At 40.8% G+C, this 21,642-nt stretch overlaps 1 protein-coding gene across 1 annotated transcript in view; it reads left to right on the top strand.

The window, feature by feature from the left end:
• The window catches only part of Dnah14 (dynein axonemal heavy chain 14), a 219,404-nt gene that overhangs the window by 44,173 nt on the left and 153,589 nt on the right, over positions 1–21,642 (top strand). Inside the window, exons 16-22 of the mRNA XM_059281041.1 lie at positions 4,881–5,044; positions 5,837–6,181; positions 8,907–9,248; positions 10,051–10,420; positions 12,215–12,399; positions 15,259–15,504; positions 18,883–19,004. Coding sequence (XP_059137024.1) covers positions 4,881–5,044; positions 5,837–6,181; positions 8,907–9,248; positions 10,051–10,420; positions 12,215–12,399; positions 15,259–15,504; positions 18,883–19,004 — 1,774 coding nt within the window. The remainder of the gene's footprint in view (positions 1–4,880; positions 5,045–5,836; positions 6,182–8,906; positions 9,249–10,050; positions 10,421–12,214; positions 12,400–15,258; positions 15,505–18,882; positions 19,005–21,642) is intronic.

The raw sequence follows: 21,642 nt of genomic DNA, 5'->3' as shown, positions 1-21,642 counted from the left end.
CCACAAGCATAGTAGAGCATTCTTGTATGCTTTTCATATGCTCTCTCCACCCATACTGTAATTGCCAAAACTGCCCAGCCAACTGTAGAGTGGTGCTAATGAAATAACTGGATCCAGCTGCTTCACTGATGTCAGTTTTCTGTTCCAGGATCCGGAGTCCACAGTCGTACATTTCACTTGACTCTTGAGTCTTCCAATCTATGATAGTTCCTTTTCTTGTCTTTTTTACCTTAAGGAATTTCTTTTTAGTGTACCAGTTAGTTATCACATAAAGATACATCAGTTTGGTTTGTCTGCTGTTGTCACATGGTAAGTTTTGAGATGATACATTTGGGTCAGGGATGTTGTAATAGTTGGGCATCCTTTCACTGTCTCAGGTCAGTAGCCCAAGAGGTTGCGCATCTTGTTACTAGTAAGCTAATCATGAGCACTTGGCTAAGGTGGTCCTGGGGAAAGTCATAAGATAATACAAATATCATGTTTCTGCTAAAAAAAAAATGCACCCATTAATTTTAGCATTTCTCAGTAAAAAGTCCTGCACTAGTCAACCGTGACTTCCTAAGAGGAGTTCCTGTTCCTCTAATTCCTCACACATTGGTCACTCAGGATTCTTCTATAAGGAATAGTTGTCCCTCTCTTCTGTTTACATATCTGTGCTATATGTTCAATTGTATTTGAATTCTTAGATTATGTTTTCAGTATAGCAAGATTACATTATATTCCTACCTGTGGTACATGAAGCTTTCTGGGTTTTCCTAACATTTGCCAATGCTGTATTGTGAGCCTTTAAAAAGTTCCTTTATCAGGTCTTGGAGAGATTTGGGATACAAGGAACATTCCTAAACATAATAAAGGTAATTTACAGCAAACTGACAGCCAACATCAAATTAAATGGAGAGAAACTCAAAGAGATTCCACTTAAATCAGGAACAAGACAAGGCTGTCCACTCTCCCCATATCTATTTAATGTAGTACTTGAAGTTCTAGCTAGAGCAGTAAGACAGCAAAAGAAGATCAAGGGGATACAAATTGGAAAGGAAGAAGCCAAACTTTCAATATTTGCAGATGATATGATAGTGTAGCTGGAGAGCTTCTCTCCAGGTCCCACCAAGCCCCGCAGTCCCACAACCCACGTATAAAATAATCACTCAGATGCTTATATTACTTATAAACTGTATGGCCGTGGCAGGCTTCTTGTTATCTACTTCTTCTATCTTGAATTAACCCATTTCTATTAATCTATAAGTTGCCACGTGGCTCGTAGCTTACCGGTACCTTACATCTTGTTTGTCATGGCAGTGGCTGGCAGGTCTCTCCCTCTCAGCCTTCCACTTCCCAGAATTCTCCTCTCTCCTTGTCCCGCCTATACTTCCTGCCTGGCCACTGGCCAATCAGTGTTTTATTTATACAGAGCAATATCCACAGCATGATAGTATACTTAAGTGACCCCAAAAATTCTACCAGGGAACTCCTACAGCTGATAAACATCTTCAGTAATGTGGCAGGATACAAAATTAACTGAAAAAAATCAGTAGCCCTCCTATATACAAATGATAAATGGACCGAGAAAAAAAATCAGAGAAACAAAACACTTTACAATAGCTATAAATAATAGAAAATATCTTGAGGTAACTCTAACCAAACAAGTAAAAGACCTGAATGACAAGAACTTTAAGTCTTTGAAGAAAGAAATTGAAGATATCAGAAAATGGAAAACTCTCCCATGCTCTTGGATAGGAGGATCAACATAAATAAAAATGGCAATCTTACCAAAAGCAATTTATGGATTCAGTGCAATCCCCATCAAAATCCCAATACAACTCTTCACAGACCTTGAAAAACAATACTCAACTTCATATGAAAAAACAAAAAACCCAGGATAGCTGAAACAATCCTGTAAATAAAGTAACTTCCAGAGGTATCACCATCCCTGACTTCAAACTCTATTATAGAGCCATAAAAACAGCTTGGTATTGGCATAAAAACAGACACATGGACCAATGGAATCAACTTGAAGACCCTGACATTAATCCACACATCTATGAAAACCTGATTTTTGACAAAGAAGCCAAGACTGTACAATGGAAAAAAGAAAGCATCTTCAACAAATGATGCTGGCATAAACTGGATGTCAACATGTAGAAGATTGCAAACAAATCCATACCTATTGCCATGCACAAAATTCAAGTCCAAGTGGATCAAAGACCTCAACATAAATCCAGTTACACTGAACTTGATAGAAGAGAAAGTGGAAGGTAGCCTTGAACACATTGGTACAGGAGACCACTTCCCAAATATAACACCAGTAGCACAGACACTGAGAACAACAATTAATAAAAGGGACCTCCTGAAACTGAAAAGCTTCTGTAAGGCAAAGGACACCATAAATAAGACAAAACAACAGCCTACAGAATGGGAGAAAATCTTCACCAATCCCGCATCTGACAGAGGACTGATCTCCAAAGTATATAAAGAACTCAAGAAACTAGACATCAAAATACCAAATAATCCAATTAAAAAATGTGGTACAGATCTAAACAGAGAATTCTCAACAGAAGAATCTCAAATGACCAAAATACATTTAAGGAATTGCTCAATATCCTTAGTCATCAGGGAAATGCAAATCAAAATGACTCTGAGATACCATCTTATACCTGTCAGAATGGCCAAGATCAAAAACACAGATGACAGCCTATGTTGGAGAGGATGTAGATGGAGTAAGGAGAACACTCCTCCAATTCTGGTGGTAGTACAAACTTGAACAGCCACTTTGAAAATCAGTATGGCGGTTTCTCAGAAAACTGTGCATCAATCTACCTCAAGACCCAGCACTACCACTCTTGGGCATATACCCAAGGGATGCTCAATCATACTGCAAGGACACTTGCTCAACTATGTTCATAGCAGCATTATTCATAATAGCCAGAACCTGGAAACAACCTAGATGCCCCTCAACTGAAGAATGGATAAAAAAAAAATGTGGCACATTTACACAGTGGAGTATTACTCAGCTGTAAAAAACAATGACATGAAATTTGCAGGCAAATAGGTGGAACTAGAAAAAATCCTGAATGAAGTCACCCAGACCCAGAAAGACATGGTATGTACTCACTCATAAGTGGATACTGGATGTAAAGCAAAGGATAATCAGACTACAATCCACAGCTCCAGAGAATTTAGGTAACAAGGAGGACCCTAAGAGGGATGCATAGATCGCCTCGGAAAGGGAAAAGAGATGAGATCTTCTGGGTAAATGGGTAGTAAAGGGGAGGGGATGGAGGATGAGAACATAAGGGAATGGGATGGCCGAGTTGGGGAAGGGATGGAGTGGGAGAGCAATGAAAGAGAACATTCAATAGAGGGAGCCATTATGGGGCTAGGGAGAAACCTGATGCTAGGGGAATTCCCAGGAATGCACAAGGATGACCCCAGGTAAGACCCCTAGCAATAGTGGAGAAGGTGCCTGAACTGGCCTTCCCCTGTAATCAGATTGGTGAATACCCTAACTATCATCATAGAACCCTCATCCAGTAACTGATGGAAGCAGATGCAGAAACCCACATCCAAGCACCAGGCTGAGCTACCAGCTGAAGAGAAGGAAGAAGGATTATAGGAACAAGGGGGTATCAAGATCACTGCAGGGAAACCCACAAAGACAGATGACCCAAACTTGTGGAAGCTCAGGGACACTAGACCAACAGCTGGGGAGCCATGATGGGACCAAACTAGGACCTCTGCATGTGGGCGACAGTTTTGTAGCCTGGCCTGTTTGTGGGACCAGGATCTACCCCTGGTACATGAGCTGGCTTTTTGAAGCCCATTCCATATGGTGGGATGCATCTCTCAGCCTTGATGCACTGTGGGTGGGGTGGGGGGTGGAGGAGGTTGAGGGGATGCTTGCTCCTGAACTTGCCAGGCCTTGTTGACTCCCCATGGGAGGCCTTACCCTTTCTGAGGAGTGGATGGGGGTGGGCTGGAGGAGGTGTGGAGGGAGCGGGAAGAGGGGAGGGAGTGGTAACTGTAGTTGGTATGCGTGGTTGGTATGTAAAATGAATTGAAAAAATTTTAAAAAGAGAAAAAAAAACAGAATAAAAGATCTCTTTATTCATTTTAATAGGGAGGCAGTAATATCACACTTTGGTGATTTCTGTTTCACCAGGAATTGATATATGATTCGTATTTCCTTACCCCAGTTATCCATCTGTATGTTAGGTCAAATGTTTACCTGCTGCTGTGTACGAAAGATCTTTTAAGTGTGCTGGTCAAATCTGTTAGCAGCTGTAAGATTTGCAAGCGTTTTCCTCCCTTTGCCTTAGCCTCTCACTTTCTTTAGTGATAGAGATAAGCTACCTGATTTTATAAACTGCATCAATTTATTTCTACCATGCCGCATGCTTTTGGTTTTGTGTCTAGAACTCCCTTAATTCGGGGTCACACTATCTTCCTCTAGGAGTCCATCCATTGGTACTCTATGTTTAGATGGAGGCTTCATCTTGGATTGATTTGAGTAAGCTGTAAAGATAGGTTGAAGTTTCCTGTCTTTGTTGGGGGTGAAGGGAAGTTGGGGGTAAACTGTTGTTGTCGTGCTTGTGTGCTCACAGTGGTATGACACTTTCCACACAGAAGATAATATTCTCAGGTTCTCTATTTTCAGCATGGCTGCTTCTGCCACAGCTCACTGTCTGTGACCGTCCCTTGTATTTATAATGTTAAATGCAAACCTTTGCACATGTCTGTGAATCCCTCCGTCAATACAGACTAACGTCTGCTCATTAAGGCACTCTGTCTGTTTTTAACAAGACTAGCTGTTGTGGCTAATTTTTTAAATGTTGCTTCTGAGAGCCTTCTGGAAATCCTAACTATTCAATGCTATGTTCCAGCCACAATCACTCCTTTTCACCGAGATCCTCGCCTGTCTGCCCTTACTGATTTGGTTTCAGTTCCGGATTTATCTGAGACGGGAGGTGTAATCAAATATAAGAAGCAGACCCGATGGCCAGATTTCTATATCCTCTTTGAAACAGATGCTGACTACCAAAACAAAGTAAGTTTCGAGATAATATGTGTTAAAAGTGGTTGGTAAGGGAGCAGAACCCCACTGAAATTGTTGTATGAATAGGATGTATGGAACACTTCAGAACATCCTAGTTCATGGCAAAGGAATAATCATCCCAGTGTGGCCATAGATTTGTTTTCCCTGTGGTCTCTGATCTCTACTTACCAGTTTTTCAAATTTCTACTGTAGAAAAGAGTTTTCTTCCCTACAGTTCTTTGATAACATTGGCTTGCCAATATGTTGACTTGCCATTCCCCAGCCCTTCCCTTACCACCTGTGTTTTTTTGTCCAAATTGACAGTAGAATGTAATTACCTCAGCAACTTGTGTCTGGATTCTGTCCTGTCCAAAACAACTTATGTCTTAAGAACTAGGTGAAGTCGCAAATGCATAGGACTGGCTTTCTCTGGGGCTATTTTTAAGAGCAGACACTTAAAAATCAGGTGACAAGCAGTGAAATAGATAGCTGGTCTCTGTAATACATAGTTTAATTAACACCTTCCTTACAAAGTTAAATATCTGAGTAGGCTTTGCATAAAAGCCAAGTGTTAGTTATCTTAGTCTTGTTTCCAACATATTTCAATATTAAATCCAGCTCCAAACAGAATGAATTGTACAAAGATCGTTATTTAACAGAAACTATCAGCTTGTCAAACTATACATTTCTACACCTATGATAAAAGTTTTGAGTAACATTTTCATTCCCAGATTGAGTGTGCTGACTATATCGTTTTCATTCACAGATCGAGTGTTCTGACTATTGTATCAATTTCATTCATAGATTGTGAGTCTGCTGACGATTATTGGTAATTCAATGGGCCTGGTTAGCGATTACAGCTGCAGGTTTCTAAAGTATTGTTACATGGTCGAAAAGGCCAAAGTCATGAGTCTGAAACTGCCATATATGGGGATCTTAACATCAACAGAGTTTAAAGCTATAATACACAAATTCAGAAGCTACCTAAAACAGATTGTGACGATGGCTATTGAAATGCGCCTTGGAATTTTTTGCGTGAAAAGTTTGGATTATCAATTAACATGCTTACCGTATGTTGATATCATCATAGAGATGAGCTACGACTTGTTACGTTATGCAATTGAGGAAAAAAGTGCAAATCTATTGGAAGTAAGTCTTTAAGCCTTTCCTTTTCCATAAGAAGATTTTGGATTAGATTATAACTGTAAGATACACACTCGAAAATACACAGAAGTATTATCCTCAGAAGTTCCGAAAATGGTGTGACTATATTTGCTTTTGTTTTTAACCTTCATCTTTGTGTGTGTGCATTCACATATGTGAATGTGACCTGCATGTGAGTTATGGCATGCATGTGGAGGTCAGAGGGCAACTTCAGGTGTTAGCTTGTCTTCCTCTTCATTTGAAATCGTGTCTCTTGTTTGTATAACATAAAGCAGGCTAGAGGCCCTTGGGCTTCTGAGAAGTCTTCTGTCTCCTCTTGATCTGGCACTGGGAGCCCTGGGGTTACAGATATGTGTGCTACTGTGTCTGGTTTTGCTAATGTATGAAGATACAAACTTGATTCCTCACAGACCATAACGAGTGCTTTACCCAACTCAGCAATCTCCCCAGCACTCATTTGAGAACTGTGATTACACTGAAATTTGCATCCCATGTCACTTTCCATCTTCTCTTTTGTCTTTTTAGCATGCATCACTATCTGGTATTATTTTAGATGTTTGTTTGTGCATCATCCCCTCAGTTAGCACAGAAGACCTACCATGCTATGGAGGGCTGTGATCATCTTGGACAGCTGACGGATTTTTAGTGTGTATAGGGCTCTTTGGGGGGCAGTTCTCTTATAGGGCAAATTTCTAAGACCACGGTCACTCGAAGCTTCTGTGAAAAACTGTAAGTATGTAAACATCTGGAGGCACCCTAAATTTAAGTTTCTAGGACAAATATGGATCCTAGTATACTAGCCATTGTCTATACCAACGTCCTCAGTAATACCCTAGACCTGCTTAAAGACTGGAATTTATGATAACAGCTATTATTTTTCCTTTATTTAGCCAGACCACCAATACTTCTTAAACCTAAACTTAATGCTGGCCACTGACTATGCCTCTGCAATATAACGCTGAGAAGATAGCATCATTCTTGTACATACAGAGTCTAATGTAGCATAGAATCTTATCAGAAGTTATCTAACAGAGCCTGAGTGGGCCCAGAATAATTTTCAAGAAAAATGTTAATTACTAAAGGAGAAGCACCCGTGGTATGGAAGTGCGCTGGGTTGACAGGCAGGATATTTCAGGCGAATGTTAATTTAGCTAGATTCTGTTACATATGACCCACCACCACCACCGAAAGAAATGAACTTACACAAGTTAGAACTAATTTCTCCGTCAGGTAATAGTAGTACACAGAGAGAGAACCTAGGGTTACTGCGAGACTCCACATAGTCATTGAGAGCTGGCTGCTTTAGGCTCACTGTGCCTTCTTCTAAGCACCTCTAACATCACATCCCTCTTCTAGGCAGCAGGGCGGAAGAAGGCAGCGTGCCTGTCATGGGACTAGGAAGTTGGGCAGTGAAACGTATTCACAGAGTTATCTTCCTAAGAGTTTCCCCATGCTGTCTTGCATTTTAACTTATAATTATTCATTACTTAAAAATAAGATTTTATTAATTCTTTGAGAATTTCAGGCAATGTATTTTGACCATATTCATCTCCTTCCCTAATTCCTCCTAGATCCACCCCTCATCCTACCTACTCAAATTTGTGCGCTCGCTCTCTTTCTCTCTCTCTCTCTCTCTCTCTCTCTCTCTCTCTCTCTCTCTCTCTCGCGCGCGCGCTCTCTCGCTCTCTCGCTCTCTCGCTCTCTCGCTCTCTCGCTCTCTCGCTCTCTCGCTCTCTCGCTCTCTCGCTCTCTCGCTCTCTCGCTCTCACCCTCTCACCCATCAAATCCAATCTGTGTTACCCAGCTACTCTTGGCTCTGGAGCCTACTCTGGAGTGTAGTTGAGTTACCAGGGATCAAACCATTGAAGAAAACTGACTCACTCTCTCTCCTGGAAGCTATCAAATGCCAATAGCTCCCTAGCTAGGGGTGGACTTGATGTTTATCTCCCCTCTCCATTCTGGAATTTTGTCTGGCTTGAGCTTTCACAGGTTTTGAGAGCGAAGTTACAATCACTGTACATTCATAGGGCAACTTCCCTGTGTGTCCAGAAGGTCATCCATGAGGTCATCCACCAACTCTGCCCCCTCTTTTCTAAAAGTCCCTAAGCTTTGGAGGTGAGGAGTGGGTGTAGGTATCTCATTTAGGGCTACGCATTCCAGTTTCTTATTCTTTGCACCTTGGCCAGCTGTGGATCTCTGTGTCAATTGCCATCTATTACAAGAAGAAGCTTCTCTGATGATGGTTGAATCATAATTCTGTAACTTTACCATATATCTGATCTTAGACTAATTTGAGATCATAGAATAATTGGAGATTCAGTTCCCTGTCTGACAGTCTCCCACTAAATTGGGACCATGTACTGGAGAATCTGGAATATAGGTGGTCAGAATGACTGTGATTCTGCTCATATTCCAGCCTCGCTCTTGTAATCTACATTACACTTATTATTTAAAGTTATTCATTGAGTATTTTGTGTGTGTTATAACATTTATTTTACATGTGAACTGTATTCAAGCACTTTCTGCTAATGGTAGAAGGATTTGATCGTGTCACTGTTCTAGCATTTAGCAAACACAGAGTTATGTGCAGTTTGTGTGTTATTGGTTTCTGAAATTACATTTATAGAAGTCAGAATTCCAAGTTAAAACCAATATTTTCCAAGATAGTGAAATTATTACATACTTATCATTGGCATGTTAATAATTTCAGATCTTAGATTCATCACTGCACCAACTGGATTATGAGCCTATAGAAGTAGAGGAATTTGTGAACCATTTTAATTTTTTGGAGGACATTTCCTCAAATGTATCTCAATTAGAAAAAGATTTCTCCACAATTTGTCAGCTGTATTCTGTTGTGAGGCATTACCAGATTGATATTTCTGAAGAGCAGACTGCCATCTACAGAATCCTTTTCATGAAGTTTAATCATCTGAAAACAGCTTTGAGGATGGTTGCCATGAATAAAGACGCCACCCTAACTAAATTCAGGAACAGTTTGGAATCGTACATTATTGGTCTACGAGTGGATGTCAGTAACCTAAAAGATAAAGTAAGTGCTTTTTATGTTGTTGTTAAAATTCTTATCTTAGTCTTGTGGAATGCTGTGCATGTACATATTCATTTTCAGCAGAATCATAGCTAAATAAGTTCATCCAAATGTATTTACCCTGTGTAGTGCTTTGAATGAGAAATGTCCCCATTTGAACACTTGGTCCTCAGCTGGTGGCACTGTTTGGGGAGGATGAGAAGGTGTGGCACTGCTGGAAGAAATATGTCAATGGATAGGCTTTCAGGGTAAAATCCTTTCACACTTCCAGTTACCTCCTCTGCCTCCTGCCTGAGCTTGAGAGAGCAAGCTCTCAGTTTTCTGTTCTGGCTGCCATGCCTGATACTCATAGTTATTGCTTCCCAGGTGCGATGGATTTTTTTTTTTTTTAATCCCAAGCTCTTCTATAAGTTGCCTTGGTCATGGTGTTTATCACAGCAACAGAAAAGCAGCTAATACCCCCTGGGATTCACAAACAGAATTTTGATGATTCGTGAAGTTGAATGAGACGTAAGATCACTCTATCTCTTTTTGAGTAAGCTCTACCAGGAATTTAGCATTTTCTTTATCTATGAATGAGTGTAATGACCCAGGGCAGCAAAGTTCAACAACTGCATAAAAGGGGGCAACAAAAACCAAACTTCTCTAAAAGTGTTCTAGGCTTTTGGGTCAAATTGTAATACTCCAGTTTCATTCACTTTGTCATGTCAAAAAGTAAGTTCTTTACTAAAGACGTTGCCAGTAAGCCATGTTTGTGTTCCAAGCAGTCTGGCCTCTGTGAGCGTTTTTTTCCTGTTGCTTTTAGATAAGAAGTCCCGCTCTGGTATGCGCCAGTACTCCAGTACTACAAGCCAAGGACATGGTCAAGACTTTCACAGCAGAGGCTTCCAACTTGACTCATAAAGTGAAAACCTACTCAAGCTACCAGGAATATTACGATGATTCCCAGTCCCATATGCATTCTCTCAACATGGAAGAGATGACACAGATCGTGCTGTCGGAGATCTCGGACATTGAGTGTGACCTGATGTTGAGGAAATTGTTATGGGAGGCACAAGAAGAATGGGGGATACTTTTCTGGAAGTGGAGGGGCTGTACTCTCCAGAGCATCGATATGGATTTAGTGAGGAGCAATGTGTCCAAGTGGCTGCATATAATCATTGTCCTGGAAAAAGGTAACGTGTGCGTCTGTCTCAAAGCTCCTACAATCCAAAGGCAGAACCATCAGTCTTTGGCCTTCTCTCAAGGGCTGACCATTGGACATCTGCAGAGAAAGACAGTTAAAGGAATTTAGGTAGAAATTATTTGCTAAAGCAAGAAACAGTTTAAAGCCTTGGGTGGGTCGGGGGGATAACCACAAGTAATTACAGTTTCTTTTCCTTTAAAGGTTGGTTTCGTGGGTAGAACTCCAGATATTTCAGAATCAGTTTTGACTCCCAGGGTTTGTGAGCTTGCGATGTCTTTATGCTAAGACCCTGCCTGCAGAATCTTTTCCTGAATTCTATATATGACACTTATAGTATCCTTTGGGCAGTGGAGAAAACACCTGAAGAAATTCTGTGACATTTGCCTGTGCTGATCATCACTTTTGAGATGTTGCCTATGCAGACACACTGCACTCTGACAGCACTCTCTGTGTTTAACCTGGACAAGGTTGTCTTTGCCTTTTTTAAGTCTCCCTTGTCACTCAATACACCTCAAGCTAGGACCCCTTCTCTAGAAGGACCATCTAAATGCTTTAGGTTACTTGTTGTTAAATTCTACAACCTAGGGCTGTAGCCCCGCAGCAGTATGTGTGCTTTGGAGGATGAAGCCTTGTGTTCAATCCCTAGCAGCACAAAAGCAAAAGAACAAGTGTATAATATATTACATAATAAATATCACTGTCACAGTTGGGGGTGTGTGGGACATGCCTACAATTCCAGCACTTAGGAGGCTAAGGCAGCAGGTTCACAACTTCAAGACCAGCCTGAATTACATAAGATCCTGTTCCAGAAAAACACCATCTCAGCAAGCAAACAAACAAAAATCCACGTACGTGTGTGTGTGTGTGTGTGTGTGTGTGTGTGTGTGTGTGACAATGTTTGACAAAAAGACATTGCAAAGCACAGCTTCACAGCTTTAAAATGACACAAGTGTGCATACTCTTAGCATTTTGTCATGTGTTTCAAACAATATAATAAGCAACCAAGTAGACAACATATCGTTTTTCTTTTTTTCTTAAACACGTTTTATTTTTTAATTAAATTAAATACAATCCCATCATTTCCCCCTCTCATATCTTCCCTTTAATCCCTCTCAATTTTGTGGCCTATTTTTCAATGGTTATTATTGTTACATGTATAAATTCAACCTGCTGAGTCCATTTAGTGTTGCTTGTATATACATGAGTTCAGGGCTGACCACTTGATATGATCTAACCAACTTGGGGGCTCATCCCCAGGGAAGACTAATTCTTTCTCTCTCAGACTTCCCTAAGTTGCCCATAGGTCTTTGTCTAGCAGGGAGGCCTTCTTCCATGTTAACATGTCTGATAGATAGATAGATAGATAGATAGATAGATAGATAGATAGATAGATAGATATAGAGATATGTTTATACTTATATAATATTTTATATACATATATTTACATATAATATGTACACATATGCATATCTTGTCAGTGAAGGAAGACTGAGAAGCTTTGTGCCAGGTGCCATTCAGACATCAAATTTCCCAAGACAGCTTGGGTCTGTTAGGCTTGGGATTCAGTCATTTATCCTGATAATTATTTTCCTATATTTTAATCCTTAAACAATGGTATGGATTTTTGGCATCAGTAAAGCTTTATTGTTCTATAATAAAGATTAACAAATAATAAAATATCATTATATTTATTAGAAAATTTTAAAGAAAAATTCTTCTTTTCTCAGTTTAGTTGAAAAGATATGAACATATTACTAGTCTACCAATTCGCTGGTATTCACAGGTTTACCTAAAAATGATATGGTAATACACCTCAAGCAGTCAGTGTTGGACTTCAAGCAAGAGCTTCCAATCCTGACAGCCTTGGGAAACCCTTGTCTCAAGCCACGGCACTGGGAGGCTCTACGGGAGAGCACCGGGAAGTCTCTGGATCCTAACCTCTCAGTAGAGAAACTTCTAGCTCTGAAGGTAAATAAAAATAGTTGACAAGAACACATTGAATCATGAGAGGTGAGTTTTAATTATAGGCAAGGAAACCCACAAGGAAATACATTAGAAAACTGGGACAGCAGGGAGTTGGTAACAGGATGCTCCATTTAGTTGGGGGCGGGGTGCTCATTTTATGCATAGTGAAAATATATTAAGAACACATTAGGATAGCCTTGCCAATAATGATGTTTTGTTTTAAAAGTCAAATTAACAACAGTTTGATTTCCCACAAAGCTTTGTTATGTAGAGTAGTGAATACGGCTTAGTTTGTGGAGAGCCTGCCTGGCATTCAGGAACCCTGGGTTCAATTCCTAGGATCGCATATGCTGCATGCCTGTGATCTCAGCACTCAGGAAGCAGAGGCAGGAGGATTCAAAGTTCGAGGTCATTCTTAAATACATATTATATTTGAGGTCAGCCTGGTCTATGTGAAATCCTTTCTCAAAAAATAAGAAAGAAAATAAAAACCTATAGTATATAAAATTTTTAGTTTTTATAGTTTAAAAAGTTTCTATTTTCTTGACTAGCCTGTAAGAACCTCCATTTATGTTTAATTTTTGATAATAATGTAATCAAAGCCAGCACATTATACCTACAATTCTGTTGTAAGGAGGAATATGGCAAGTACTTTGAAAGAATTTAGAAGAGTTTTTTAAGAACCTTAATTACTTTAAAATTAGACTATTTGAAGTCTGTAGACCTAATCCCAGCTTCCCCCCTGAACTCCAGATGGTCATTTTCCTGATGGTGTTTCCATTCATGTGCCTCAGCTACTCTCAAAAACTTAAGATGCCTTTCATTTTCCACCTCTAAACTTCTCTCCTTCTGCCCTCCCTTGGGTCAGTTATCACCAGCTCCATTCTTCCAACTCTTTGCGTGAAATAACATTTGCATTTCCCCGATTACCTGTTCCACGTCCCATTCAAACCTCCCATCATTCCCTGCCTTAATACCAGAGCATCCTAACTGATCTGTGCATACTGAAGGCTTCAGCAAGATAAGGGTCAGTGACAGCAGCTGAGCTCATTCATACCAGCATGGTGAAAATCTAGGACACTTCAAGTATTTTAATTGAGGTATCTTGAATCATTGGAACTACTCAGGCACAGGTCAGATTAAGAGTGAGAATTTGGCAAACTCAGAGTTTGAATAAAAGAGTTAGAATAAAAATCAGAATAAACAGGCATTACAGGGTGGCAGCTGGTGGCCTGCATGAAAGTGTCCTATGATGCCCCAATATAAAACCTCTGAGCCATCCTTGACTTTGCGATGTGATAGGTAGTTTAAAAAGAAGGGCTGGTACAGATTTTAGAGGGTCCAAATTAGTGAACACGAACAGACGCGAGTAAGGTTTGCAGATTCTGTCCCAGGGCCAGAGAATCCCATGTCTCTTTAAGTTATAATGGCAGAGCTAATGAGGAGGCAATCGTGTGGTAAACCCCAACGAACTCCTGAGAGGTTCTAGTAAGAGAGGAGTGGAGAGGAGACTGTATAAGTTTTTACCAAAACCTACATTTCCTGGGCTTGACCCAGAGATGAGAGTCATGGTGAATGATTTTGTGGGATGTCTTAACCCTGTCAATGAATGCATCCATCTGTTTATACCATGATTTATAATGTAATGCAGTTGTATGGCAACTGTTCTAAGAAGTCCAGGCTCTTGGGAGCCTGCCATGTGAAACGCATGGCATAAGGTAAGTTAGAAGAGAACAAGAAACTGTCCCTTCATGGTTGATCCTTTGCACTTTCGAGACTTTATGCTCTAAAGTAGCAGGACGTAATTCATTAAAAGCAGTAACATCCTTCTAAAACTGCACCAGTATCATAGCATTTGAACACCCACCTCTTTGTCTATTAAGATTAAGATTTGACCGTAAAGACTTGACAGCACATGGCCCAGGCTTCACCTTACACATTGTCTGTGTCTGAGTTCTTTTTTTAACTATCTCAAAGTATGTTAGGAAGAAAAGTTTTTCTTTAGCATAAAACTTTTAGGACGTTTTAATCTATGTTAGCTGAATAATAGATGGTAAACAAGCCAGCCTGTTTTACAGGGCTGTTGGTTAAGTCCATAAATCCTAGCCCTCTATGGCAACCCATAACAAACGGTCAAAGTTCATCATTTCCTGGTTCACAGTACCCACTGTGCTACATTAGCAAACAAAGAGGCCAAGCCTCATTCGTTAGCCCTGTGGAGATTATGTATAGGAGTAGTGGTAGATTGTTTTCTCATAAGGGATAAAAACAGTAATCCCAGGGAGTTCATTCCAAAGGCAGAGATTGAGAAGTTCTCTGAGTCTCCAGTATTGTGAGTGAATCTAAAGTTTTTCTCCTAGGATCTTTTGGGAACTTGTAGTCAGTGCACATGGGAGAAGGCTTGTATGTCTTACTAATGCATAAACAAAAACAACAATAACAACAAAAATCCACCCTTAGTCTCTGGTAAATCTAGCAAAGAAATAGAAGCTACAGAAATCTGGTTTCATGGGTTGCTTTCTCTTGTTGTAAAAAGGAAAAGCTTGTTGCAAAGTAGCAAAGACATAGGCATTAGTGTGGAGGGACTAGTCCGCACATACATGAGGCACATGCAAACTCCCTGCGCTGCCTGAGATGAAGTGAAGAAGATGTTCTGGTTGGTGGTGATGCATACGAAGTGGCCCGAGTGACCCCACAGAGCTGTCATGACAGGGACCCTGGAGTCTCCAGTGACAGCATCAACCTCCCCAGTGTCAGGCCTTCAGTTTTGTGCCCCTTTCAAGAAACGGCTTTAAAGTGTCCATTTTAGATACTTTGGTGATTATTTGCTCCTCTGGATATTAAACGATTTCTTCATTTCAGATGTTTCCGTATGAAAATAAAATAAATGAGATATCGATTTCAGCAACTAACGAAGCTGCTCTTGAGAAAATGATGTTCAAGATCATCGAGCTCTGGAACAACTCCCCGTTGCACCTGGTTCTCCATCACACCGAGATCTACTCCATCTTCATCATCTCATCCATTGATGACGTGATCACTCAGCTGGAAGACTCCCAGGCCATCATCATGACCATGAAAGGATCTTCCTATCTGAGGCCAATTAAGGTAAATGCTGTGGCGAAGGTTTGGAAGGGTTTTCATTTTCTTCAGTCTACCAGGTTAACTTTGCTTTCTGCAAACTCCTATTTGATTTCAATTATATGACTTTTTCATATGTTTATATAGAAGATGAAATATTTAATGATGTGAACACTAAGAATAATTTTATAGAAATACTCATTAATTATTTGTGAGAAAATATCAAAGTTTAATTTGGATGTGCAAGATAAATTTAGATTTTATATATATATATGTATATCCACAAAATACGACTTTTACCAGTTTCTTATAATTCACAACTGATAGCCTTGCATCTAATAACTTATCTAAAATTAATTTTAAAGTTTTAAGAGACTTAATCAGGTGTGCACTCTTCAATAACAAAATTAATAGAATTGGTCTATGGATTGTACCTCTGTACAAAAAGATTAGAGAGTCACAGAGATCTGAGCAAGTGGAATTCACAGTTGTAAATATGTGAACATTTAAGGGAATGTGTTATCTAGGTGGGCCTTAGAGAGAAAACAATGTATTACAAGAAGAGAATAAATCAAGTGGATTATATTTTCAAAAACCACATAGTAAAATAAAAATTATGATAAAGAGAAAAATAACAAAAAACCAAGATTCATTAAAAATGAGATGCAAGAAATATAATTTTAAAATTTTAACTTTAGAAATGAGCAGCGCCGGGCGGTGGTGGCGCACGCCTTTAATCCCAGCACTCGGGAGGCAGAGCCAGGTGGATCTCTGTGAGTTCAAGGCCAGCCTGGGCTACCAAGTGAGTTCCAGGAAAAGGCGCAAAGCTACACAGAGAAACCCTGTCTCGAAAAACCAAAAAAAAAAAAAAAAAAAAAAAAGAAATGAGCAGCAAGAACAGAATCACACACCCGACCTGGCTGCAATTAGATAAAACCTTGTGAAAATGCATGGTGCACAAATGCCTTTATTAAAATAAAGATTAGTTAAGAAGTTTTAAGCTGGGCATATTTGAAAAGCCAAAAGAACTCACACATGCAGGAAGACTATTTCTAAGTAAGATTAATTCAAAGGACTTGATTTACCATCCTGCCCAAAAAACTAAAACCAAACCATAAAAAAATACACACACACAGAGAGAGAGGGAGAGGGAGAGGGAGAGAGGGAGAGAGGGAGAGAGGGAGAGAGGGAGAGAGGGAGAGAGGGAGAGAGGGAGAGAGGGAGAGAGGGAGGGAGAGAGGGAGAGAGGGAGAGAGGGAGAGAGGGAGAGGGAGGAGAGGGAGACGGAGGAGAGGGAGAGGGAGAGGGAGGAGAGGGAGAGGGAGGAGAGGGAGAGGGAGAGGGAGAGGAGGAGGGGGGGAGAGGGAGGAGAGGGAGGAGGAGAGGGAGGAGGAGAGGGAGGAGGAGAGGGAGGAGGAGAGGGAGGAGGAGAGGGAGAGGGGAGAGATCAGTGATAAAAACAGAACCATAGAGGGTGCAGGCTCCCTTCTTGTGTACTCAAACTGACCTAGCAGTAGCACCTGAAATAGTCACAGTGGGCTGGGCAGCCACCCGGGAGGGTCAGAGGGAACCAGCTGGTGCGTTTGCAGCTGGATACAAGGAGACCATTGTGTTAGGTCCCAAAGAAACCCGGGACAGAAGCTAACTGAGGTGCACATTAGCATATCAAAGCAGATGCTGGCCACCAGGCTCTCTTAGCACCCCAAGTACCTGCTACAGAGTCCTGGCTCCTCTCAGTACTTCTCACCCCTACCCTACCCTAAACCTCTCCTGCCCCTGGGCTTCCCTTTCTTTCCTCCAGCTTCTCTTTCCTGTATAACTCAGCCTTTAAGCCCTGCTTCTTTTCTTGGTTCTCTTTGTCCTTCTGGCTTCCTGGTCCTCACTCTCTTGATTCTCTTTCTTTTCTCTTCCTCTCTCACTCCCCCTACCCCTCATGGCCTCATCTATCCTGCTGGCCACATTCAGTCTGGACCCTTCCAAATGTCCCTGGCTGCTCTCTCCCTCATGTCTGTGATAAAAGCCATCCCAGCCTCATTTCCATGTAGATTGTGGTAATGATTTCACAGGGAGAAGAATATGCCGAAACTGTGACCATTAAACACATGCCAGTTACAGGGCATGATAGTACAATGCCTTTAAGCAGAGGCAATTGGATCTCTGCGAGTTCAAAGCCAGCCTGATCTACAAGCCTTGTTCTGGGCTACCCAGAGCTACACAATAAGACCCTGTCTTAGAAAAAAAAATCAATAACTCAATCAGAGACATTTATATTTTATCAATGATGCCTTAATACAATATAGAAGCAAATACAGAACAATATAGAATGCTGGTAAATTCCAAAAGACAAATAAGTATAAATGAGTTAAAAGTGAGTCTTTGTGAGGGATCAGTGAGATGAGCTAACTACTGGTTTCTAAGGAAGCAATTTATTTATTATCAATTGACTTTTAACAAGCTTCTCACTACTTTTTTAAATGTAGTAGTCAGTTAAAAAGATCTACACAATGGAATTTTCCAAATAAAGAAAACCACTAGGTAGGATGGGGACACACACCTTTAATCCCAGCTTCAGATCTCTGTGAGCTGGAGGCCAGCATGATCTACTCAGAGAATTTCAGGCAGAGCTTCATAATGAGAAAATCTCTCTCTCTCTCTCTCTCTCTCTCTCTCTCTCTCTCTCTCTCTCTCTCTCTCTCTCTCCTTTCTCCCCCTCCCCTCTTTCCTCTCCCTCCCTTTCTCTCCCTCCCTCCCCTCTCTCTCCCTCCCTCCCTCCTTCTTCTTCTTCTCTCTCTCTCTCTCTCTCTCTCTCTCTCTCTCTCTCTCTCTCTCACACACACACACACACACACACACACACACACACACACACACACACACACGCGCGCGCGCACGCACACTGTTAATTGCTGATATAAAACCTCTCTAGATGTCATTACTAGCTTTTTGACAAATCAGGTCACAAGGCAATGACTAGAACAGCTGTATGTGGGCAAACTCTGAAAGACATTTTCTGCATATAGATACGAGTACAGAAAGACTTAGAGAAGGGACCGGAAATAGTGTGTGCACCAAAAACCTGGTTACTGTTCTGTGACCAGAAGTGTCAAATGGCTCATTTACGTTAATTTTATAGTCTGTGCATGTTACATGAGTTAATTTTATGTATGTGTGCAAGTTTTAAAAAGATTTGTTTCTCATGTAATATATGAGAAAATTAGATGAGCAGGACATCTGAAAACTGAAAACTGACTAGAACCAGATTTATCTTCATTTATGATAAAGCCCTTTCTCAGTAGTTTTGTTATGTCAGTGGCTACTGGTGCCTCACCTCAGCTTCTATTATGTGACTTAGTAATTTCATGTCTTTAGGTTGTTATTTGAGGATTTTTTTCCCCTCTTTTGCAGGATCTTGTGAATGAATGGCATCAAAACTTAAGCCTCTTCTCTTATACCATTGAGGAATGGATGAGATGTCAAAGAGATTGGCTTTATCTTGAACCAATCTTTAATTCTTTAGAAATACAAAAGTAAGAAATAAAAAAAAATCATGTACAGGTAAAAAAAAAAATACATAGGGAGATTTAACTTAATCTTCCAGAAATGATCTCTTCAAGGAGTGAACATCATCTGTGGTTTGAATGTGAAATGCCCCATAGGTCATGTGTTTGACTATTTGATCTCAAGTTATTTATGGTTTGTGGGAAGATTAAGGGACTTTTAGGAGATATGGAGCCTTGCAGGAAGAAATGGTAGTTGATTGTGAACCTTGAGGTTTCATAGCATGTGGCACTTCCTGTTTGTTCTCTACTTCCTGACTCTGGAAACCACGTGAGCAGCTGGCTTCCTGCTCCAGCTACCATGCCTTCCATCTTGGTTGAACACGGACGGACAGAGACAGACAGACAGACAGACAGACAGACAGACACACACACACACACACACACATACAGACACACACAGACACACACACACATGAACTGTAGGTCAAAATAAACCTTCCTTTCCTAATTGCTTCTAGCCCCCCCCCCCCCCCGCCCCATATTTTGTCAGAGCATCAGGAAAAGTGACTAGAGCATCATGGATGCACACAGGAAGGAATCTGTCAGACCATTATTATTTCCTCATTCATAGACTAGTACAAGAACCATCTTACTTTTGAAAACTTAATTCCCTTAGTTGCTAATATACAGCTATAAAAAACTGAGATGCATCAGAGCATTACAATCCTTGAGCCATATTATGTATCTCTTTAGTTCTGGAAGATTGGTGTGGTTCTGATGTGAATAAGAAATATGCTTTTTAGTGGCATTCATACATAAATGAGAATTTCTCACTTTGCACTGGATAAAATAGAGGGACTTGGCATTTGATAAGCATCCCATTTTCCCTCTTCATCCACAGCACTCAAATTAATTGACTTCTCACTTATTAAAGTGCTTAATCTTAAGAGCACTCAAATGGAGACAAAGGAGTTATCCAGGCAGAATTTAAAGGACTGATAGTAAGTCCCAGAAGTCATTCTGAAATGAGTAGGGAGTGTGGCTTACGTAGTTGGAAAACCTGTTAGAGTTGTAGAAGACCATGACCATCAAGTTAATTACTCTGAACTTTATTTTAGGAACAGAGGTGAACCTCTAGTAGTTACGGATGAGAACTGTTTAAATGGAAGTATTGCTTTACAGGGGACAATATTTCTGGTACACATATTTAGTTCTTGACACATGGATGCTTGGTACTCTTCTGTTAAATCGCAGTTATGCTGAGCCCACACACGTAAGGAGTGTGCCTTTACCACAACCTTGACCTTTAAATTTCAGACTTTAAAACTTCTTCATACTAAAGATATTTCTTATCAATGAAGAGACTAGACAGTTGTCCTTTTACAAACTTTGCTAAAGTAGGGGAGAGGCCTTCATTTAAGAGAGGCTGGGGTGTCTTTACAACACACCTAAAGCAAAAATAAACCTGTAACTAACGAAGGGATACCCATGGTGCAGAACCCGAGAGTCACCAAGAGAATTACAAGCAGAGATCTGTGACAGTCAAGGGTGTTGTGAGGGCAGCATTAGAACCACCCGGAGAGATGGGACTGGGACGGTGCTTAGCGGGACACGGGTGCGGGGACTCAAGTGTCTTCCATGATAGTAATTTGCAGTTACAGAAACAAAATTTAACACCACCACCCACAATAGGAGTAGGAAGATAGAGGAAGGCTTCTGGGGGGTTAACATATACTGCTTGGAAGTATGTGGGTATCAAAAATCTAAGCTCTCTGCCCTGGAGACAAAAACTCCAAGTTAGACAGTGGTGACAGATGTTTCCAAACTGGGCCTATCTACAAAGATCTCCAACCCAAATATCAGTGGGCCAAAATGAAGAAATCCCTGAAGAGTGCCACTTACCACTGGAGCTTGGAAATTAGTTATATGGGGTCAGCTGGAAAGAGCCAGGGAATGCTACAGGAAGGCCCAGAAGGGAAAAGTCCAGAGGTGTATTCCACAGATATCTGCTATTCCAGAAGGCAGTCAAGAGGCAGAAGAGGCACATTCCAGGACAGCCAAGGATACACAGAGAAACCCTGTCTCAAAAAAAAATGGGGGGGGGGGGGAATCGAAGGTGACAGCAGCTGAGTGGGTGGTGGGGAAACGTTACCCCTGACTTCACCTCCACCTCAATCTCCAAGCCTTGGGGAACTTGAACCAGGTTGAAGCTACTGTGGAAGGGATATCTAGGTGAGCAGAGAGAGTAAAAGATCATAAAACTCTTTTTTTAAAAAAAGATTTATTTATTTATTATGTATACAGCATGTCTGACTGCAGGCCAGAAGAGGGCACCAGATCTCATTACAGATGGTTGTGAGCCACCATGTGGTTGCTGGGAATTGAACTCAGGACCTCTGGAAGAGCAGCCAGTGCTCTTAACCTCTGAGCCATCTCTCCAGCGCAACCATACAACTCTTAAAAATATTCCCACACCAACTCCAACAGTAGCAGAACCAGACTCAATTATCAGTTTATTGAGCCACGTATGGGTTTTGATTCTTTTGGCCAAGGGATGAAATAATGATAATGTTCCATAAAGGATAACTTCTGTAAGGACAGTAGCACTGGCCTTCATTCCTTTACCATCTAAGATTGGAGAATGGAGACTTTACTATATACCATG

The sequence above is a fragment of the Peromyscus eremicus genome, chromosome 15, assembly GCF_949786415.1.
Source record: "Peromyscus eremicus chromosome 15, PerEre_H2_v1, whole genome shotgun sequence".
Taxonomy (NCBI): Eukaryota; Metazoa; Chordata; class Mammalia; order Rodentia; family Cricetidae; genus Peromyscus; species Peromyscus eremicus.
Note: the sequence above shows the minus strand (reverse complement) of the source record. Positions and strands in the feature narration are given on the sequence as shown.